Source organism: Rhinolophus ferrumequinum, unplaced genomic scaffold (assembly GCF_004115265.2).
Source record: "Rhinolophus ferrumequinum isolate MPI-CBG mRhiFer1 unplaced genomic scaffold, mRhiFer1_v1.p scaffold_109_arrow_ctg1, whole genome shotgun sequence".
Classification (NCBI taxonomy): Eukaryota; Metazoa; Chordata; class Mammalia; order Chiroptera; family Rhinolophidae; genus Rhinolophus; species Rhinolophus ferrumequinum.
The window spans coordinates 2,738,158-2,754,421 of record NW_022680364.1 but is presented as its reverse complement, the minus strand read 5'-3'; the positions used below and the strand labels follow the sequence as shown (position 1 = coordinate 2,754,421).

General features: G+C 48.3%; 1 protein-coding gene across 2 annotated transcripts in view; it reads right to left on the bottom strand.

The window, feature by feature from the left end:
- PFKP (phosphofructokinase, platelet) overlaps positions 1–2,379 on the bottom strand; it is a 66,429-nt gene extending 64,050 nt beyond the window's left edge. The window contains exon 1 of one of the 2 annotated variants that reach the window (XM_033102151.1): positions 2,178–2,379. In XM_033102151.1, the coding sequence (XP_032958042.1) occupies positions 2,178–2,292 (115 nt within the window). In that variant the 5' untranslated portion in view covers positions 2,293–2,379. The remainder of the gene's footprint in view (positions 1–2,177) is intronic. The other variant, XM_033102152.1, reaches the window with a different exon arrangement.
- Between the last annotated feature and the right edge of the window lie 13,885 nt (positions 2,380–16,264).

The window sequence follows — 16,264 nt, the reverse complement described above, 5'->3', positions numbered from 1 at the left end:
CAAACGTGATGTTACCCTGAGGCGAGAACTGCCATGTCCCATTAACCTGACAGGACACCGACCCAGCAACCTTCTCTTAGATTTTTGATTCTCAAAGTACCCTTCTCCACTGAGGAGACCAGCTGTGGACTTAGTGAACTCTTTTACAACTGCTCACAGGTGGCACAGCCAGGATAAGTACTAGTGAACATACGGCTCCTGTCTGTTGCAACATCACCTGAGTGCCTGTACACCAAGTACAGGTAGCTGGGCAAACTTTGGGATAGAATTCAAAAGAATGACAAATAAATAAATATATATACATATATATATATATATATATTTTTTTTTCTTTTTTCCCTTTTTTTTTCTACAGGCATAGCACTTTAATTGTAAAATAACCTTGAAACTCTGACCTTGAAGTATGGAAACCTAAGACCAGTTCCTCTTCCTGTGCCAAAGATTTATTCTCTTTGGAGGCGCAGGATGCGATTCACTTAACATGCTTCCTCATTTGTATGCACGTGCTTTTAAAGCTTCTGACAGGGGGAGCCACTGTAGCCCCACTGCAACCCCACCGGACCCTACCAAGCATGCCTTCTGGTGTTTATTTAAGTAAAGTGGGCAATGTCATCTATTTCATTCCGCCATTTCCCCAACCCCGACCTCTGCTATGTCACATTTTCTTCCTCTGGAATGTTTATACCTGGGGTCACTTTGTTAGAAATACCAAATCAGAATAGCCCTGCTTCCCTCGGGCGCAAAGGCGGGCCTGTGGGGCCAGGGCGGTGACTGGCGCTGCGATAGCTGCCTTCAATAGGTCGCGGGAGGAGTAGGGCGGTGGGGGCGGGGTGTCTCGCCGGGGACCATCGCTCCGGGGACCCACGCTACCGGCACGCCGCAAGCCAGGTGCCCAGGGCTGAAGGCACGCAGGCAGCGACGGACCGGGAATCACGTAGGCGCGCGCCACAGGCGGTCACAGCACCCCAACTTGCCGCGCCCGCGCCAGCCCCTCCCCGCTCAAGGGCGAAGGGAAGGTCACCGGCAAGGTGGAAGCGGGCGAGGGCGCCGGGCCCATCACCCGAGCATCCCTCCACCGTGTGTGGCCTGGAAACAGGTGAAAATGAGGCATCAGGGCCTTTGAACTCATCTGGGGGGCACAGGGGAAAATAAAAACTAAATGCCAGCTCCGGGACGCGTCTCCAGCCTGTGTGATCCTTCAGGCTCCAAGGACGCATTCGCCTGGGAAGCGCAGATCCAATCCACCTTCTAGCAGTTGGCTCGCGCCACCCAGGGATTTGCCTGGATCGGAAAACCAACACCTGGGAACCCCTGCGACCCCACGTGCACCCAGCGCGACTGCTGGGCGTGGCCGTGTCACCCCTCACTCCTTTAAATTGAAACATTCTCTTGGTGCGTCCGCTGACTGGGTTCGGATCCCCATCTCCCCCGGAAATCCGCCTCCATGTTTGGGGTGGGGAGCCTGGAGTCCGCGACCAGTGCTGGTGACGTCCTGGGTCCCCGCTTCCTGGTCCTTCCCTTCCAGAGAGGCTGGCGGGGAGGCCTAATGACCCATTTTAGTTTTCGGTTTGGTCAAGAGCCGTAAGGGAACAGGAAATTAGAACGGCGGAAAACCTTTTTTAAAAATTTCCCTGCGGAAAGACAAGGCGGTGCCGGGCGCCAGGCAACAGCGGCCGGGGACCCCCGCGCCCCAAGTAGTGCCCCGCAGTCAGCAGCAGGAACCTCCCCAGCGCTGCTCGGGGGTGGGGGGGCGGGCACGAGTCCTCCGGACGCGCTACAGGGACCCGGCCGTTTCTCCTACCACGTTGGGCGGGAGAAGGGGCGTGGCATCGGAGGTGGCCGCGCTGTCACCCAGCTTCTGAGGGGCGTCCGGCCCCTTCCCAAGACTTGCGTAAGGGCGGTCCAGGCGACCCCATCGCAAGTCTCAATTTTAAAAACAAACGTGGAGGTGGAAAACTGGTCTTCCGGATAAAGAATCCTGCTGCCATACTCCTCTCCCCCGCCCCGCAGAGACTGGGGGGTTGTACGGCCCGATCCTCCCCCTGAAGGTACCTCTGCGGTTCCTGGGCGCCCGGCTGCTCCCACACCCTTCTCTTCCACCCCATTCCTTCTCCCTGGTTCCCCCATTCCTTCCCGTCGGTTACCCCTCCGCCCCAGCCCGGGGAGGGAGTGCGCACCTTGTGCATCCCCGCCGCTGGTCAGCACGCCGATGGCTTTGCCGGCCCCGGAGAGTTGTTCCAGAAACTGTCGCAGGGAACCCCTGGGGGTCGAGGGGATACCGTCTTGATCCATGGCTAGCAGGCCGAAGACAGCAGTGAACAGGGTGCGAGGCAGCCAGTGCGCCCCACCCGCTCCTCCGCGGCTCAGAACCGCTCGCCCCGCCCGCTCTGGGCGCGCCAATCCGCGGCCAGGGGCGGGCGCGCGGGACGTGGGCTGAGGGCGGGGCGCCGCGGGCTGGGGAGCGTCACGTACGGGGGCGCGCGGCTGGTGGCGGGCATCGCAGGTGCCGGAGCATCACACTCCGGAAAGGCAGCAAGGGAGGGCCATTACGAGGGGGGAGCATCGCCGGGGCAAGGAAACACCGCAGGTGGGCGGAGCACCGTACGTGGGGGCGAACATCACCGGGAGGGGGGTGAATCGCTGCAGGTGGATGAGGAGCACCGTATTCCAGGAGAGCGCTGCAGGTGGGCACGCCAGGCCCGCGGCGGTTGGGGGACCGAACCCCAGCAGTGGCGCGCGCCCAGCTTCCACCTCCCCGGGTGACACTCGGAGCTGCGGGCGCCCCAGCAGTTCCTCCCGCCGCCCCAGGTTTCCCCTTAGGCCTGAGGCCCAGAGGAAGGACGCGAAGTGGCTGCTGGAGTTAATGGGCAAACGTGGGCGTCGTCGCTGTTGGCGACGTCGAAGCCCAGTCTCCTGTCCCCAGAGAGGCCCTGGCACGCCCTGGCCCCGCCCGCACGGGGACACGTGAAGAAACGTGACCTTAGAGGGGAGTCTAGTGACACCCTGGGCACCGAACGTGGGATGGGGTTGAGGAGGGCAGGAAAGGCTGGTTGGGGAGATAAGATCCAAGTTCTTACCTAAGGAAGCCGAGTTCCTGCGCTGTCCTGCTGGCAGGTGCAGACAGGAAACATGTAGTGTCGGGGTAATTGACAAATATACGAATATAAGCTCTGTATGGAGCTTAACCCCATGCCAGTTACCTACTGCAGACACGCAGACGGACGCCTCAGGGCGTGGTCTCAGGAGGCACTGCTGGGGGTGCAGTTACCCCCAAAAAAGAGTTTCATACACGGGCCCATCCAACAGCAGTTCACTGTAGGGATGGTACAGCGCCGGACATGCGCAATAAAGGTTTGTCAAGTGGATACAAGGGGGTACAGAGTCTAAGAAAGTCTCCTTCTGTCAACCCAGAGAAGCCTGTGATAGCAACACAAACACGCTATTCGCTGTAGGGCCACCCCAGACAGAAGGTGGGGGTGCACAGACGGGTTGAGTGCTGGCAGCATACACGCTCTGTCATCCTCCCGCTCATCTCGGAGCATCAACAATTTATTGTAAAAGAGCAAAAAGTGCCTACTGTGGGCAAGGCCGGAGTTCTGATCTCTGCTGTTAGCAGAATTAGTGGAGAAATGCCTGAGATCCCCATGATCCAGCTTCTGGGAGTCCTGCCAGGGAATATGTATTTTAAACCAGCTTCCAGCTGTCCTGATGACTGCAAAGCCTGAGAACAACTGCGTGGATGGACTGAGCCCCAGCAGGTCCCGCGGTGCTGAAAAGGACACTGGGCGGTTTTACCACAGCAGTTGGGTGGCCTTCACTCTCCCGGGACAGGAGAGAAGCCAGGCTCTATCCACCTCTGCCCAGAGGTGTCTCTGGCGCCCCCAGCCCAGGCTTTGGGCTCTAGAATCACCCATCCTTTTATAGAACATCCTTTTATAGAACATAAGAAGATAAGATAGCTTCTTATCAAATTGACGTTTTTGTAATTTGGAGGATTTGTCCTTTCTCATCAAATTATGTGTAATGTAGAAAATGATAGCTGCAAGCTGAGTGCAAATAGGGCAGTGGGTTATGTAAAGTATGATAAAAATATACAGTTTTCAATTACTGTTACAGCTATGAAGGTAAATATCTATGTTCAGAAAATATTAATAAGAAGCAAGGTTAGAAATCACATGGGCCTGTGTATGCACGTGTGTGAGCACGTGTGCGTGTGTGTGCGTGTGTGCATATATATGTAAATAAATCTAGTCAGTTTCCTCCAATGAATTAGTATTGTTGGGAATGAAAATGTCACAGTTAAATAAAAACAATAATAGAGTTGTCAGACCATCAAGGCTGTGTCTGGTTTGCAAACGGTTAAAAAACAATGTTATTTACACAGAGCTGTAGTTCTTGTGGGATATGCCCCAGCTAAGCTCATGAGCTCTGACCGTGGCTCAGCTGCTCAGGGAATAATATGCAGAGATCTCAGCCAACACCGTAGCACGGAGCCATGTCTCTTTTTCTTCTGGGATACATGTATTTCAATCGTTGGACTGGCCCTATCTTCTTTTAACTCTGGCCTGAGAGAGCTCTCTGACAGCAGAGGGCAGCACAGCCTGCTCTACCCACTGCCAGGCTCCCTTCGGACAGGACCTGGCAGGACCTGGCAGGAACCTTGATTGTCCTTTGCCACCTCCCAAATTCCCCTGACTTCTGCAGCTCCGGCCACGCCACACCTGTGTCACAGGCACAATTACTCCAGGGCTCAGGAGGCTTCCCTGGGCCCTCTGTCAGTGTCCCCAGGTGTGGTCCCAGGGTCTGGGGGCAGGGGCAGGGGCAGGATTCATCTCTGGAGGACTGTTGGACAGAGGGCCGGAGTCCGTCACCTTCAGGCTTTGACGCTGTCCCTCATCTTGGTATTTTCCCTAGCTTCCAAACAGGGGCCAACTTTGAGCTAATGTGCAACCCCAACTACTTACCCATCGTCCTTTTCCTCATGCCATTAAAATACTTGAGTTGAAGCCCAGCAAGAGGGCAGGGCACAGACTGAAAAAGTATTGCTCTTAGCGAGGGAGATGGGATTATTCTGGAGACAATGTACTTGGTCACTAGGAACACGAAGACGATTTGTCTCGCTGTGGGAGCTGTTGAGAGGGTTCAGTTAGGGTCCGGTATTCAACATTGTTAACAGCTTGAGGACGCCGGGCTCTCAATGGCCCCAGTCCTGCCGACCATGGGTGGGGGGGGAGGCTCTGCTCTGGGGATACTGAGGCTCGATTCTCCTGGGAAGAGGGTCTGATGGATTCCAGTCCCCACCCATGGGTCTCAAACCCAGTCCCAGAGGCTGGGGAGGAAGAAGCCTCTTCTAGGCCATGGCCTCGCTTGACTTCTGCCTCTTTGGCTAAGTCACACTGCTTTCCCAGGCCCTGGCCAGTGGAGCCACACACAGAAACCTTTGTCCCCCCTGGACGCCTGGTTCTGGCGCGCGAGGTGCCCCGTCTTGTTAGGCCACTTGGCTACTGGTCTTCACCTCCAGGCCAAGACTTTGACATCAGTGGAGGTTCAGAAACTTATTCTCAGATTTTTTTTAAAACTCAGACAACAGATAAATAAATAAATAAATAAAAGAAAGGACACATCTGAAGGATGGTGAATCAAGGTTAGATGATGAGACAGAATATACACATCTAGGAGCAGTCAGCATGGCTTTCCCACATGGGTCAGGTTTGGCTCGGAGCTTCCTGGCACCCAGACCAAAAAAGGGGGTGAAAAAGAAGGAAAGGCTAAGATTCTCAGTCAGGTCCCACTTTTTAGCGAATGAGTTGCGCAGACTTTCTTCTTAACTTCTAGTGGTTTGGAATCATAGAAATAACAGCAGGATCTCTTTGGGGGAGTGAGGACTTTTCCAGGTGGGTAGAATGACAGGGAACCCATGTGTGGCTCAGGGTCCCTGTGGTGTAGATGGGGAGCAATGCAAAGGGGTGCATTATCTTAAGGGAGTTTTCTGCCAAACTGTTAAATGGGGAGAGAGGGAGGGAGGGAGGGAAAAAGGGGGAGGGAGAGAGAGAGAGAGAGAGAGCGCGGTGCAAGCCGGAGGGAGACGGGATGACTCAGACTTTTGCCCAGAGGTCCTGGCACACTGTCCAGAGCCCTCCCTGGAACACTTTGGTGTGGCAGCGGCTCTTTTTCTAGAACATGACCCTCTCTGGATGATCTGGTTCTGTTGTTTACATCCATTTTAAAAATGAAGCTCTTATGATCGGAACTTGTTTTCCCATCTTGTTATCTGTGTCCTGGTGACATTTCAGAAATGGCTTCAATTTTATTAGCAAATGGGTCCTCATTTCTTTCTGTGAAACATGCTTTCGGAATCCTCTCTGGAGGTGGCTAATTTCAGGTAGTGTCGATGAATTCCTGAATCTCGTTCAGGTAAATTATCTTCTCTGATTCTTCTTGTCCTCTGTGTCACTATACACATGTGTAAACACACGCACACATGCGCACACTATAGGACATGAAACCAGCTTCGTTTGTATTCCCAGCATTCATGAGGCCGGGCAGTGGGAGCTCCGCCCACATTCTGTTCTAGTGAACGCCAGGCTCCAGGCCACAGACCACCAGTGTCCCAGGATCTGGGACATTCTTTAAGGACTCCCAACACCTCGGGCCTGGGCCCTGGTCCCCTCCCTGTCACAAACTCCCTTGTTGTATATTTGATATGACATCTCCCTGCTAGCAGTCCTGGGCCAGCACATGGTCTACAAAGGTCTAATGCACTCGGGGGTGGGGGGTGACCCCAGTGTGGTAGGGTGTTTGAGGGGTCGTCCTAAGTCTCCTGGGGCTTAAAGCCCAATTCTAGAAATGGTGATGTGACCTGTGACAAGAGGGACAGGTAAGGGTTGGAAAGTTCTGAGCAGAGGCCTCGAGAGAGAAGGATCTATGTGGGAAGAAAGCGAGGTGTCTGTGGGCCCTGTGCTGGGGAGCAGCCAGGAAGGCTGTCCTGTCAGGGGAGCGGGGGAGAAGCTGCAGTGGGGGAGAGAACAGGGGAGAGAGGGAGAAGAGGGGAGACGAAGCAGGGGGAGAGAGCAGCGCGGGGAGCTGGCGGACAGCCCGCAGGTGCTGGGTGCGGAGGGGCCCTGTGTATTCACTGTGAGTCCTCAGGACTTGGGGCCCTGGCGCAGCACCCTGGGGTCCGGGCTTCTGCACTGAGGCTGGAGTTCTCCCCATGTGCTGCTGGGGGTCCCCGGGCCTGGACAGACCTGGACTCTTAACTCCTCTGTGCCCAGGGTCAGGTGCTGAACTGAATGCACAGCCCCACTACCTGTCCTAGACCATGGGGCCCACTTCACTAGTTCCAGGGAGGATAAATATCAGAGGGCACTGAGAGGACCAGCGCCTCCACCAAAGGATGCGCAAAGCAAGCGGCGGCTTGTGCTGAACGGAGGCAGTCTTCCCTCCCCTCTCCCTGGTCCCCATGAGTCAGGGTTAGTCATCCTGGCTGGAGGGCACTTCCTGGTATGGATGCGCCCTGGAGCCTGAGGTGTGAGCTCAGAGGCTATGAGCCAGCCCTGGACTTCTTAGGCATCTGCCTGGGGCTGTTGGGCAGATCTCAAGTGGGGTTGCAGGGAGGGGCAAGAGCCTTCCATAGGCCGCTCCAGTCCCTGGCTCACATAGCAGGAACTCTGGGGCCTCTTACCAGACTGGGGGGGCGGGGGGTTGACAAGTGCAGCGCCTGTTGGAAGAACCGTGGGGCCCTGGTGGTGACATCAGCTTGGTATCCAGTGACCAGCACGTTCCGTTAATGCAGTGAGGATAGGAATATCCAAATGCCTCACATTTAGTGACAGCAGCTGTACCTTTGTGAGTCTGCTTCTGGGGTTGTGTCTTGTTGGAATAGTTTGAGTAAATAATAGTTTGAGTGAATTATAGTTCAGCAAAGCTGTTAAAATGTTATTTGCTCTGTTCCCTCCCTAGCCAGCTAACATTAGAATTTAGAAAATACGAGGTCTGACAAGTATGTTCGCAAACTCATCCTCCAAAAAGTGCTACACACCTCATTGCTGAATATCACTACGGTCACCTTCGAAGCACTCCCCTTGGGAAGCAATGCACCGACCCCAGTGCCTAGTCCACCCTTCAAAGCAATTTTGGAACTCTTTTTCTGGAATGGCCATCAGAACTGTTGTCGTATTACCCTTGATGTCCTGAATGTCATCAAAATGTCTTCCTTTCAATATTTCCTTTATTTTCTGGTAAAGAAAGAAGTCATTGGGGTCCAGATCAGATGAGTAGGGAGGGTGTTCCAATTATTTGTTTACTGGCTAAAACTCCCTCACAGACAGTGCCGTGTGAGCTGGTGCATTGTCATGATGCAAGAGCCATGAATTGTTGGCGAAAAGCTCAAGTCGTCCAACTTTTTCACCCAGCCTTTCATCACTTCCACATAGTAAACTTGGATAACTATTTGTCCAGTTGGTACAAATTCATACTGAATAATCCTTCTGATATCAAAAAAGGTTAGCAACATTGTTGCAACAAGTTCATGAACTTAATTGTCAGATCTTGTACATACATATAGGAAGAGTGATTTCAAATAAATAAGTGTTATCATGACTGCACCTTGAGAAAAGCAAAATCCTGCCCAAACATACTTGGGATTTCATTAATTTCTGTATAATTGATAAGTCACAGACAGAGACTAAACAGCCGTCTCAACAATTGGATTCATTCCCATATTGAAAACCTAGGCGAACCCTTCAAATCTACTCGTGGCCATTTTCACGTGTACGGTACAGCATTTTAAATACAGTCATCATCCCAGACTCAGACCATCAGAAGTTACTCAACTTGTAAGTTGAGTTTGTGCCCTTTGACCAACATCTCTGTCAATTACACCTCAACAAAGAAATGAGCAGAAGATAGTGAACAATTTCCCTAAAGAGTAGATTTGGATGTCTCCCCAGGAAGGTTCTTGTCCACTTGTCTAATAATGTGTAGGCCCCATTAAGTGACATGGCTTTCCTCCCTTTCAATACAATGCACTTTCTCAAAGTTGTATTGACTTAACATAAATAGTAACCAACTCTGAGAATCCGTTCCTTTTTTAGGACCCCAAGCTTTGCTGAACACCGCCCCCCCCCCCCCGGTTCAGATGGTGTTGTCCTGTTACAAGTCCTTGCCTGTCATGGTGGGGGTGGAAGTGGAACCAGTGGTACACAGAGTCCTCTGCTGAATGGGTCTCATTAGACATCTGGTCAACCACTACATCAATATAACCATCAAGTCCACGATGTTGTATAGTCGTGTTTAATGCACATGACATCAAGCTTGAAATAATGAAACAGTGATGTTCTCAAGTGGTGCTGGTGTGTGTGTCTGCTCGCACGTGCACATGTATGTTATAGAGAGAGTCTAATATTATCCCATAGGACATGTCAACCAATGATTCATTTTCAATTCCTCTTTTAGGTAGGACGTGGTTTCCTAAAAAAGGACCCTAAAACCTCACCCTTATTGCCACAGCAGAAAGAAGAAAACAGATTCCCCAAGGGGAACAAAGGGACTACGCCCAGAGAACAGATGTGTCATTCCTCTAAGTCCCAAGTCTTCTAGAACATACAGAAGAGAAGAACCATTGAGCATAAGTCAACTGGATGTAGACTAGTCTTGGAACAAATTTATAAGCAAAGCCTAAACTTTGGAATAAAAACTTTGAAGGGAGAAGGGGATGTCTATGTGTGGATAAGGTCCGAGGGTGAAGTGGGACCCAGACCAAACGTGGTCTTGACCAGCAGACAGTGTTCCTGGAGGAACAGTAGACCATGGTGATCACCGGTTCCTTCCTGAAAAGGAGCTAGTGACCATAATCGAAGTCTACTGAATGTGTCTTATGGCTCAGAGTCTACTGAGGACTCTGAATAATTTATTGATTTTCATCTTCATGAAGCTGCACTTAAATGAATTGCTTTAGATGTAATGGGTTGATATTGCCCAACAGTGAAGAATCTGGTACCAAAGAATATATAGCATTGGGTTAAAACCCTCTAATTCGAAAAGACATATGCACCCGTTTGTTCATTGCTGTGTTATTTACAGTAGCCAAGATATGGAAGCAACATAAGTGTCCATCAACAGATGAATGGATAAAGAAGATGTGGTATATTTATACAGTTGAATATTGCTAAGTGAATTAAGTCAGACAAAGACAAATATCATGTGGTTTCAAATATATGTGGAATCTAAACAAAACAAAACAAATGAATAAACAGAACTAAACAAAAACAGACACAAAGAAACAGAGACCAAAGGATGGTTGTAGGAGGGGCAGAGGTGGAGGAATGGGTGAAAAGGGGAAGGGGACTATAGTTAATTATATTGCGATTGCACAGTGACAGACAGATGAGTATTAGAATTAGTGGGGTGATCACATTGTAAGGCATAAAAATGTTGAATCACAATATTTTACACCTGGAACTAATATAGCCAATATTATATTGCATACCAACTATACTTAAATTTAAAAAAAAAAAGAATTTAAAAAAAGAGTGTGTTCGTTAGGAAGATGCTTTCTGATTGAGGGCACTGTGTCACATAAGTGTGCTGCATTATTTTTCAAACCTAAGTGTGTCACTAGACCTCATGAGGGCCATATTCACTCTAGAGCGCTGGGAATTCATTGCTACTCTGAGCCCTTTGAATGGTCTCTTTGAGATGATGCTGAACCACAGTCAATGGTTTTTGATGCGGAGTGTTCCATCTGGACAGGAAGTTCCCATGTTTACAGAAAAATTTGGCCCGTTAAATATTAAAATGGAGGAAGGGAAAAATTTCTAAAGATTCACAAGAGAATGACTTGTTTAAAAGTAAACACATACGCCAAATGTCCAAAGTCTTAGGAACAATCAGTGTAATGGCTAAAGGAGTGATTAGCTCCCAGGTCACCACTAAGAACCCTGGGGATTTGGCTATTTATTAATTTTAGGTTATATTATTTTTTTCAGAAAGGGAAGTTAAGAAAGTTAACATCCAAAGCTCACGTCTGAGCTTTACCTATTTTAGTCGCGGTGAGAAAATGGAATTCAGTGTTGAACAAAGAGGATCGGAGAATAGTATCTGTAGTCTTTTTCCTAATCCTCAGAGTAAGGGGTCATTTTGACTCACTCGGCTCCTCCTGGTTCCTCAAAGTCTCTTACTAAAACAAAGCGATTTTAGAAATGATAGAGTAACGAAGAGGAACTTCCAAACACCACTCTCAACAGTATCTCAGCTTCCGCTTTGTTGCACAAAGATGCCTCATATTTGACCTTGAGATAATGGACATTCTTTCCTAACCATCTGCCATACTTACTTGATCCAGGAAAGAATTTAGATCCTTAAGGAATCTTTTCACCAGGGATCACGGGTGCGCTCAGAAGCATGGGGCTTTATCTATTACAGATGGTAAAAAACAAATTCATGCGTTTGCTCTCTTTTGCAATCTTTTTCTTCCCTCCCACAATGGTTATATGTATAAATCACAGCCAACAAATACTATGCAGATCCTGATATGATATAATTCAGAATAACACTGGTCAGTGTGGGGTCTTGTATTACAGATGCCTGGCTCCTGCCAGCCCCGGGTCTCAGTAGCAGCCTCTGGGTTTGAGTGCGGTCTTTCCTGGTGAAATCCATCCATCCATCCATCCATCCTGCTGACGAGGCCTTCAGTGAGAATTGTGCTATGTACTGGGTACTATTCTAAGTCCTTCAAGCATTATTAACTCACGTGCTCACCCCGATAACCTCATTAGGAGAGTTGTATTAGTGTTCCCAGTAACTGGACGGGGACACTGAGTGACAGGCCATTTGGCTACTTGCCCACAATCACACACTGGAAGGGCAGGTCCAGGCAATCTGGCCTGCGCACTAGGCCACACCCTCTGCTGCTGTCCTGCCACACAACCAGCCACTTAGTAGCTGGGTGAACTTTTGAAACAATTTAACTGCCTTTGTCCCCATGTCTTCTTATCTAGGAAGTAAAAATAAGCCAACCTGTGGGGCCATGTAGAAAACTAGAAAAAAATACACCGACCGTGCAGCACAGCCCCTGGTGTTCATAGCACTGTGGATATAGCTATAAATAAAAATTGATTAAATGTTCACAATAAGGCAAAAAAAAAAAGGGGGGGTAGAAAAAGTGTGGCTACACACAAGGAATTTTTGAAACGACTGCCCTGCACACAAATGGTTGAGCCACCAGGCGTCAAAAATTTTATATGTTCACTCTTGCATGGGTTCAAAGGAAAGAACACTTAAGCCCTTTAAGTTTATATGGCCTTTCTTTTTGTCTTTTTCTTTTTTTAAATTAAATTTATTGAGGTAACTTTGGTTAATAAAATTATTTAGGCTTCAAGTGTACAGTTCTATAATATAAGGTTGGTGGAAAAGTAATTGCGGTTTTTGCAATTATTTTTAACATTTTAAACCGCAATTACTTTTGCACCAACCTAATACATCATCTGTCTATGGCCCTGTGTGCTCACCACGTCATTCTGAAATGTTCATATGGTCTTATCTGACTCGCTCTTCCTGCCAGATCAGTGTGATTGCCCCTTTTTCTGAGCTACGTTAGTTTTGCTGCTTTTTGATGTTATATTTTACTACTTAATATGCATATAAACTTAAAACTAGTTTGTAAGTTTCTTTCCAAAGTTGAGGCTCGTCCTAAATGTGGTTTTCTACAGCCACGAGCATGGTACCTTAGTTGCTGAGTTGTGTCATTAGCTTTCAGGTACAAACCCCATTGGACTTGGTCATGCATCCAGCAATTTGAATTGTCACTGCAAATTAAGGTAAGTGCTTCTGTTTCTTCTACAACTTAATATTGGTGGTTAAGGCTATAAAGAAAAAAACACATCCTACTGAATGGGAGAAGATATTTGCTAATGATACATCTGATAAAGGGTTAATATCCAAAATACATAAGGATATCACACAACTCAGCATCAAAAACTAAACATTCCAAGTGCAAAATGGGCAGAGTACCTGAAGAGATATTTCTCCAAAGAGGCCAATAGACACAAGAAAAGATGCTCAACTCTCTAATCATCAGGGAAATGCAAATTAAACCACAATGAGATACCACCTCACACCTGTCAGAATGGCCGTCATCAATAAGTCAACAAACAAGCGTCAGGGAGGATGTGGTGGGAATGTACATTGGTGTAGGCACAACGGAAAACAGTATCGAGGTTCCCCCAATATTGAAAATAGAACTGCCATACAATCTAGCAATTCCACTTCTGGGTATTTACGCAAAGAAAATAAAAACAACTAATTTGGAACGATACATGCACCCCTATGTTCACTGCAGCATTATTTACAATAGCCAAGACATGGAAGCAGCCTGTGTCCATCAATTGACCATTGGATGAAGAAGAAACAGTACATATACACAATGGAATATTACTTAGCCATAAAAAGTCTTGCCATTTGTGACAACATGAATAGATCTAGAGGGCATTATGCTAAATGAAATAAGTCAGACACAGAGAGACAAATACTATATGATTTCACTTATACCTTGAATCTGAAAAAACAAAATTAATGACTAAACAACACAGACCAAGCTGAGGCTGCCTAAGGGGAGGAGGTGGGAGGATGGGGGGGAAGAAACTGAACAGGAAGGCACAGCCTGGAAGAAATATTCATGAATCCTATGTTTGACAAAACGAAGTGCTCATCTTTGCTCTTATGACATTTAGATTTTCTTATGAACCTAAATCTCAAGGCGACTGTTTTGGTGGGTCCACGCCCTGGGCCCTGTCCCAGGCCAACACAGAAGCCCCCTCTTGGCTTAGCAAAGAAAGGGAGTAGCACATTACCTTTTAAGCTGAGTAGCACTTTCACCTCTGTTAATAATTAATACCATTATCACTTCTGTTAACTTGGGTTTTCTAACTTATTCAGAATGCTGGTGCTACAGTAATTATTGTTCAGTGGTATTACCGGACAGTCTAACATCGAGAAAAACCTAGTGAACCTCACCCGCTTGGCTAAATGGGAAACAAGTGATTGGCATTTTTAGGATCGATTATTACTATTTACCATTTTTACACTTTAAATGAAATTCAGTGGCCATCTAGAGCCGACTAAGATCTGGCAGCAAGAACGAAGCCTCCCTCTGCGTTTCTTATTGCAATTATTTTTGGTGCTTTAAAGTTAGTTTTAAAGATACGTTCCCAAACACTTTAGGTTCCACAATCAAAACGCAGAATAGACTTCTTAGAGAAGTAGTTCCTCTTGAATCGGCACCACTGACCCTATATTTGAGGGAGCCCCTGCCCCCCATTGAGGGACACACTGAAGGAATGTCATCCCTCCCTGCAGGAAGGCGCCGGGGGCCCTGGGTCTGATGACCAGATAAGCTCCCACAGACCAGAAGGGCAGGGCTGCTTTCCTCCAGCCAGCTATGAAAGAGTTTACTTCTTCGTCTTCCCCTTAAATCAGTCACTGATTGGGACAGATACGTGAGGTCTTTTTTTTAAACTTTACTTTTTCCTTTAGTTTCCTTTGATCAGAGGTTAGAGCCAGGCTCACTCAGAGGTGTCTGAGTCTAATTTGCTCTGGTCTAATTTGTAGTCAGGTGACTGTGGCCTCAGGTGAGCATATTCGTTTCTTGTGGCTAGCATGACGAATTACCACAAATGAAGTGGCTTAAAACAAAACCTATATACTCTCTTGCAGTACTGGGGCCCAGAAGTCCAAAATGGGTCTCCCTGGGCTAAAATCAAGGTATCAGCAGGGCTGCCTGCCTCCCAGGCTTTAGGAGAGAACATGTTTTCTTTTTTCTAGCTTCTAGAAGCAGCTGGATCCTTGGCTGGGGGCCCTTCTGTCTTCAAAGTCCGGGGTACACTTCTCTGCTCTCTGACCTTCCACAAGGATCCTTCTAGTAATGACCTTGGGACTGTCCTGATATCTATGATAATGTTGCCATCTCAAGAACCTTGGCAAAATCACATCTATATCGTCCTTTTAGGCCTCGTATTCATAGGCTGCAGGAGTCAGGGTGTGGACATCTTGCAGTGGGGGGGGCATATTTCTACCTACCATAAATCATAAGTTTTGTGGATAGTTCAGGTCCACACCATAGGACATTTGTGTGCACCAAATTTCTGTGTTTTTTTTTTTGCTTTTGCTTTAAATTGTGGACAGACGCCCTTTTCGTTTCCTTTCCTTTTAGAACAGCTGATGGGAGAATGAAAGAAATAGCCTTACTTGGTTAAAAAAAATGTATATTCAAATGAGATGTGACAACTGAACTTGTGCATCTTTATGCCCAAGATGCGTGTGTCTAACTGGAGTGGGGGGTTGCCCACTGTCCACCTGGCGGGCTCCCCAAACCATTTTTTCTCATTTCCAAATGTTTCTAAAGGCTTAGTCCAGGTTTAGTTTGTGTGCTCCTCGGCTGACCTGGGCATGGTGGGTGGAGTGCCCTGCCTGTCCTCCTGCTGTTCTCTCTCCTGCCTCCTCCTCACTCCCTACCTGCACAGGTAGTGATGCCTCACAGTTGGAAATGCTTTCACAGTCAAGTCGCGCCCTCCAGTGGTGCTGCCCAGAATGTCCTTTGCTCCTAGAATTGGGATTAACCAATTCCTTCCTTTCTCACTAAGCTTCTCACTGCAGCCAGGAACAGAATCCATGATGGTTCAGTCCAGCCAAGAAAATCAGAGGCCACAGAAATAAGCGAATCAATGAAAGGCAACTTAGTGTACTCGTGTTTGTGTGTGGATTCCTCTTGTGGTCCATTTCCCCACCTCCCTGTGTGATTTCTCTGATGGGACTCTTCTCCTAGCCAGCTGTGATGGTGGATTTCATGAGTCACCTTGGCTGGGCCACGCGGTGCCCAGACATGTGGTCAGACATTATTCTAGATGTTCCTGCCAGGATGTTTTTGCATGAGATTAACATTTAAATCAGTGGATTTTGATTAAAGCCAACTGCCCTCCCTAAAGTGGTGGGCCTCATCCAATCAGCTGAAGGCCTCATCAGAACAAAGACTAATCCGCCCAGAGCCAGAGGGAAATCTTTAGCAGGCGGAGCGGCCCTTGGGCTCCAGCTGCAACTCTTCCCTGGTCTCTAGCCTGCCGGCCTCCCCCGGGATTTACCAAACCTCCACACTCACATGAGCAGAGTCCTTAAAATAAATCTTTCTATATGTATAGAAATATATATATATATACACATACATCCTATTAGTTCTGTTTCTCTGGGGAACCCTGACTAATACACTGGCTTTTTC